General features: G+C 52.3%; 1 protein-coding gene across 1 annotated transcript; it reads right to left on the reverse strand.

Moving 5' to 3' along the window:
* Nucleotides 1–556: 556 nt before the first annotated feature.
* On the reverse strand, nt 557–6,001 carry LOC129864976 (leucine-rich repeat-containing protein 4-like). The gene has a single exon (XM_055937339.1). It carries the CDS (start codon nt 3,915–3,917, stop codon nt 1,113–1,115), a length of 2,805 nt encoding a protein of 934 aa, XP_055793314.1. The 5' UTR covers nt 3,918–6,001; the 3' UTR covers nt 557–1,112.
* Between the last annotated feature and the right edge of the window lie 796 nt (nt 6,002–6,797).

The raw sequence follows: 6,797 nt of genomic DNA on the forward strand, positions 1-6,797 counted from the left end.
CTCGTACATCCACAAGTCACGTAGTGAAAAACACCTCTCTGATCACTTGAAGTCAAGCGCATAGAAAACAACCCCTCTAGTTAGCACACCATATCACACCCTACATCTTCATATCTTTACACACATGCAATCATTCATTGACATGACAGCAGTGCAGTCTCATATCACTGGGGAGCACTTCAAATACCCCTGTATGAATAGAGGCCCTTTAAGAGCTATTTCTCCTGGGTTCCATGCATTTGGAGAACTTCATGAAAACGGGACAAATCTAGTACCCGCTTTGAAATGGGCCACACCTTGATGAAGTACCGTGTCATTGGCTAGTGTTATGCGTACTGAACATAGCTTCTCTCCACCTGCCTCGACACACGGGCATATCAAGTGTTATTAATAACAGCAGCAGACACGGTGCTGTGATTCATTCTGTGTGAGTCACCCAGCACACGCAGGGTTAAAGTATAGCTGCAGAGTCTTACTGCAGTGTCTGAAGCGTTTGGCTGTTCGCTACAGTACGCCAGGATGGAAAAAAGAGGGAGAAAAAAACGTCATCTCTCTCTGTTTTTTTTTCTCTCCAAAAATCATTTTTATTGCATTTGTAACATTTGGCACAGTACAAATTCATGGTGCTTTTACAAGATAAACCTGTAAAGATCAAACACTGACCTTTTTTTTAAATGTTTCTTTTCTTAAAGAAAGTCTTCTCAGTATAAATGTTTTTTCTCTTTTCACTGCATTCTCTGTAGCATTGGTTTAAAAAAAATCACACAGAATGCCTCTTTTTTAAAACAAGTCTACCCTCATTTCTCAAAGTCAAGATGGTATGTTAAACAACTCGTCTTTTTAAATAGAAGTTACAAGTTAGAAAATAGTTTGAATGTATTTATTTGTAATATAATATGCTTCTCTATCACCAGCCCATGGTAGTTTGAATAGTTTCATATATAGATTTATTTATAAGCATGTACAACAAGAAATTATCAGTCTTTAAGTTTTGCACTCTGTACAAAAAGAAAGTTCCTGTCCTTTTTTCCCCGTTGTGCATTCTATTGCATGTAGTTATGAGAAGAGAGGGGGGGCTATGGGGATTGGGACGTGGCTGGGGAGGGGGGTTGTTAAATCTGAGTCTCCTGAACCTTCTCCTTGGTGTGAGTTTTTATGACAAAGGGCTCAGGGAGGTTTGTGGTGGCGCTGGGCAAGGTTCGAGGGAGAGAGTTCCCGATGTTGTTCTCTGTCCATTTAGCCCCGTGTCCTGCTGGCTTGTACGTGTTGTATTTGGGCTTGAGGGTGCGGTAGTCCACCTTGTGATGGTCTGCTTTGTGGGGACTGGAATCCATGATGGGTTTCTGGTTGCCATAATCCTGTTTGTGGGAGCTGTTGTAGTCTGATTTGAAGACGATGTAGTCCGGCGCGGCCTTGGGAGTGTATTCTGATTTGGGTTTGTATTGACTGTTGTCGGGTTTGGATTTGTGTGTACTGTACTCCGGTTTGGATTTGGACTGAGTGCTGTAGTCAGCTTTGTAAGGGCTGTAGTCTGGTTTAGGTCGTGGGTGAGTGCTGTAGTCAGGTTTGAATGGGCTATAGTCCGGTTTGGGTTTTGGATGAGTGCCATAATCCGGTTTGAAGGGGCTATAATCTGCTTTAGGTGTTCTCGGGTGAGTACTGTAGTCGGGTTTGAAGGGGCTATAGTCCGCTTTAGGTGTTCTCGGGTGAGTACTGTAGTCAGGTTTGAAGGGGCTATAGTCCGCTTTAGGCTGCTTGTGAGTGCTATATTCAGGTCTGAACGGGCTATAATCAGCCTTTGGTCTATGAAGGCTAAAATCTGGTGTAGATTTGTGGGCACTATATTCCACTGTAGATTTGTGGGTAGTGTAATCCACGGTTGGTTTATAGGTGGTGTACTCAGCCTTGGGCTTGTGTATAATGTAGTCTGGTTTGGGCTTGTGGATTATGTAGTCCCCCTTGTAGTCAGCTTTGGGTTTGGGGAAGCCATAGTCTGTTTTGTGGCTGATATAATCCAGTTTTTGGATGCTGTTGTGGTCTCGTATCTCGGGCAGCGTGTGGTCTCGGATCTCTTTGGCAGCAGAAGCTGGCGGTGGCAGGTCCTCCTCGTCCACCTGGATGATTTCCACGGTACGGGCGGCTGCCACCGTGCTCCGCTGCTGGTGGCTCTTCCTCAGCTTGTAGAAGGCGATGAGCATGACGGCGGCCAGCAGCGTGACGGCTACGAAGCAGCCGATGATGATCTTGGTGGTTTTCATCATCTCGTCCAGGCTGGGGACTGTGTCGGGTGGCTTGACCGTGGCGGACTTGGAGGCAGGAATGACGGACGGTCGGGCGCCTGGCTGGCCCTCGGTGTTCTGGAGCAGAACAGTGGGAGTAGAGATGAAGACGGGCTGAAAGAGGGAGGGTGAGGCAGTGGTGGTGGTGCCAGCTCCCCCCGCACCTCCTCCTGCTTCTCCTCCTGCCCCCCTACCAGTGTTAGGGGCGCTCGTTGTGGTCTTGGGCTTGGGCATCTCCGTGGTGGGTCCCGGCACTTCCACGGTCACCGTGGTGAAGTAGCTGAGGTTGGACGTGTTGAGTTCAGCCGCGCTCACGTTGAGGTAGGCCGAGGCGTTTGAGTTGCCGGCCGCGTTGGACACCATGCAGGTGTAGGTGCCTGTGTCAGCCGCCAGGACGTTGGAGAAGTTGAGCGTGCCGTCGTTGAGCACAGCGATCCGCTGGTGTGCCGAGGCGTGCGTCAGGACAGTCCCATTGGGCAGCAGCCACCGGACCGAGGACATTGGCGCCGTCCGGCAACGGAGCTCCGCTACGCGCTCTGCCGAAATGTTCAAGTCTCTTGGCGCATCGCCAATGAAGGGGGCAGAGCACTGGAGCACGCCGGGCTCCCCCCGGTCCACCTCCACCAGCTGGCGGCCCCGCATGTGGGCCGGCGCGTGGCATCGGCCGCAGCAGGTAGAATTGGTAGGGATGTACTCTCGCAGCCAGCGCGCCAGCCACAGGGCTTCACAGCCACAGTTCCAGGGGTTGTGGTGGAGGTGCAGCTCCACCAGGTACCTGAGGGGGGAGAACAGGTCGTGCGGCAGGGCGCTCAGATTGTTGTGGGCTAGGTTGAGCTCCACAAGTGAGCTCAGGTCGTCGAAGGCGTTGCGCTCGATCACCCCAATCTGCGAATTCATCACCCACAGCTTCTTGAGTGAGCGGAGGCCCCGGAAGGAGCCTGGCTTGATTTCGGAGAAGAGGTTCTCCGAGATCTCCAGCTCCTCCAGGCCCAGCAGGGGGCTCAGATTGGGCATCTCCCCCCGGATGTTGCACATGCCCAGGTTGAGGTACTTGAGGTTGTGCAGGCCCTCGAAGGCGCCATCGGAGATGAAATCCAGCTTGCGCAGCTCGCCCAAGTCCAAACGCATGAGCGAGGGCACTCGGTTGAAGGCATACGAAGGGATGCTCTCGATGGGGTTATTCCTCAGCCATAATTCCCTTAGCTTGGACAGGTACTCAAAGGCACCACTGGGCACCCCAGTTAGCCGGTTGTCAAATAGCTCCAGCGTGTTTAGGCTGGTGAGGCCATTGAAGGCGCCCACCTCGATCTGCCGGATAGCGTTGCGGCCCAGCTGCAGAACCTCAAGGTGGTGCAGGTGTCGGAAGGTGTCGGCCTGCACCTCTCCAATGGCATTCTCCATCAGGTTGAGGTGGCGCGTGTTGGCGGGGATGCCCGGGGGCACGCGAGTGAGGCCGCGCCGAGTGCACACCACCTTGCTCAGCTGGCTACTACACGAGCACTGCGGTGGGCAGCCCTGAGGCCCTGGCGCTGCCGCCCCCGCCATAGCCAAAGAGGAGCTGCTCCACGCTCGCGCCATCAGGAACACAACACAGAGCAGGGTGGCTCGACGCACAGCTACCCGCCCCAGGAGACTCATGATGTGGCACGCTCATAATTCAGCATCGTCCGGGGGGAGAGGGCTGGAGGTGGGGTTGGGGGCGGGGGGGTTGGCTGATTGGGGTGGTGGTCGAAAGTGGGAGGGGGGGTGGGGTATAAAGAGGGGAGGGAGGGGGGTTAGTTCTTGGGCTGGCCCTACCCTGGATTAAGCAAGACTCTGGCTCTCTTTTCCATGGACACTACTGGAGGGGGGAGGACGACTGCTCTTAAATGTTTCTGAGAAAGAGAAATAATAATAGAATAGGAGATGGAGATGATTGAAATAGGGTTGGAAACGCTAGACACCTACCTCAATCTTTTATTTACAGGTCCTTACGAGATTGTTTTCTCTTTTTGTCAATCACATTAAATCAGGTATATATCCAAGGAGCATAAAAATACAGACTTTTCTTTCTGCTCTGTTAGAAGCAAATGAAGTGAAGATTCTTTGCCAAAATGGCCCCTTTTTATAATTCCACTCAAGCGAACATCATCCGAAGAAGGAAAAGATGTGAAGGCCCATCCGCAGCTTGTGTTTTAGATGGGTAGGAATCCAGTCAGGCTCCTAAATCAGTACCCTCTCCTCCCCCTCGGCTGCTCTTCTCCCGCTTGTCCTTGGAATCCGCTGCTCGATGCCTCCGCTGAACGCCTTCTCCAAGTTTCCATAGCACAAACGCGTGCTCACCGACACACACACTCCGCACTCTGAAAACCCAAGGCAGAGAAGAAAAATGGGTGGGGGTTTCAGGGTAGGGGGGGGGGGGGTTAAGGAGGAAGAAGAAGAAAAATTCCACAGTCCTTTCAAATGTTCTCCCCCTTTTGTTTGAGGTGGGGGGGAGGGGGGACAGGACCCCCCTTTCCTTTCCTTGGCTCTTTCTATTTTTTGGTGGTCAGTCAGTCAGTCCACCCTCTCTCTCTCTCTTGGTGTGTCGCGTCGTGTCCACTTGATTTCTGTTGCGCTCGGCAGGGTTGAAAAGGCTACGCGACACACACTGCGGTCATTAGCTTATTTCTCCTCTTAACTAGCTCTGCGCTCCAGCACAGCAGCACGCAAACACGGCTCGCCAGCAGCGGCGCTCACACACACACACAGCAGCTGCAGCCTGCCTCCCGCGCACTTCCCAATAATCCGTCAATTTCTTCCGAGGGTGGGTGGGGGTTTGTAGCAGGGTGAAGAGTGGTAGCGAAGGGGGGTGTGTAGAGTAGGTTCAGCAGCAATATCAGCACAGCAAAAAGAGGATAAAGCGCTATCTCCCTCGGTCTCTTTCTAGCTCCTGTTTTCAATCCCTTTTTTTTCTTCACCGCGCGGCAGAATAGGAGAGTGAAGCAAGAGAGAGCCGAGCGGGGCACAGGCGTGAATGTTACAGCAGCTTCGATGAGGAAAATAGATCCGCTGTAGCAGCAGACGAGCGAGAGCGGGGATGTGTATCTCTTTCTCTCTCTCTCTCTCTCGCTCTTCTCAGCCCCTGCAGTGTCCTGAGGTAGTGGCCAAGCTCAAAGCACTCAGTCCTTTGTGTGTGCCAGCGCGAAGCCTCTCAACCGTGTTAGCTTCCACTGTCCTCTCTTTTTCTCTCTGTCTCTCTTTCTCTTTCTCTCTCTGGCTCCCTGGCTTAGAGGAGAATAAAGCGCTGCCCAGGTGAACTGGAGAAAACGCCAGCGTGTCCCCACGGCAACACGATTTTAACCCCTGCAGCCCCGGTGTTAATCCTGTTGCTCAGGTTATTCCGGCACGTTTTTCTGGTGCCACTGTGGTGCAAGGCTGCTCTCTCTCTCTCTCTCTCGTTTACTCACTCTCTCTCTTTCATTCGCTTGTTCACTCTGTTGCTCTCTCTCTCTTTTGTCCTTGAGTGGGGAACGTGAATGTACTGCTGACGCATCCCGCTCGGAGCAGTGCATTGGTTTGATGCAGTGTTTTTGTGCATTAACTAATCCACTCTCTCCCCTCTCTTTCTTTCTTTCTCTCTCCCTCTTTCTCTCTCTATCCCCCCTCTCTCATTCTACCCTGTTCATCTCCCCTCTCCAGTCTCACTCAAGCCTTTGCTCTTGCTCTCTCTCCTCGTTTGCCTGTCTACTCATCTTTTTTCTCTCCCCCATTGCTCTCTCTCGCGCTCGCTCTCTCTCTCTCCGTCCTCCTGTCAGAAGGTCAATGTAGAGTGAGTGTATCCTGCCTGACGTGTGTGTGTGTGTGTGTGCGCGCGCGCGCACACGTGCGCTCTGGGCCCTGGGACATTTTGAGGACTGGATGGCGGGAGATGGTCTACTGTTGAGTGAGGAAGTAAAAGAGAGAGGGAGAGAAGAAGAGAGAGGGACAGAGAGAAGAGGAGAGAGGGACAGAGAGAAGAGGAGAGAGGGACAGAGAGAAGAGGAGAGAGGGACAGAGAGAAGAAGAGAGAGGGACAGAGAGAAGAAGAGAGAGGGACAGAGAGAAGAAGAGAGAGGGACAGAGAGAAGAAGAGAGAGGGACAGAGAGAAGAAGAGAGAGGGACAGAGAGAAGAAGAGAGAGGGACAGAGAGAAGAAGAGAGAGGGACAGAGAGAAGGAGAGAGGGACAGAGAGAAGAAGAGAGAGGGACAGAGAGAAGAAGAGAGAGGGACAGAGAGAAGAAGAGAGAGGGACAGAGAGAAGAAGAGAGAGGGACAGAGAGAAGAAGAGAGAGGGACAGAGAGAAGAAGAGAGAGGGACAGAGAGAAGAAGAGAGAGGGACAGAGAGAAGAAGAGAGAGGGACAGAGAGAAGAAGCGAGAGGGCGGGAGAGAGAGAGGGACAGAGAGAAGTGAGAGGGAGGATGAGATAAAGAGAGAGGGACAGAGAGAAGAAGTGAGAGGGAGGACGAGATAAAGAGAGAGGGACAGAAAGAAGAAGTAAGAGGGAGGACGAGATAA

The sequence above is a fragment of the Salvelinus fontinalis genome, chromosome 11 (assembly GCF_029448725.1).
Source record: "Salvelinus fontinalis isolate EN_2023a chromosome 11, ASM2944872v1, whole genome shotgun sequence".
NCBI lineage: Eukaryota > Metazoa > Chordata > Actinopteri > Salmoniformes > Salmonidae > Salvelinus > Salvelinus fontinalis.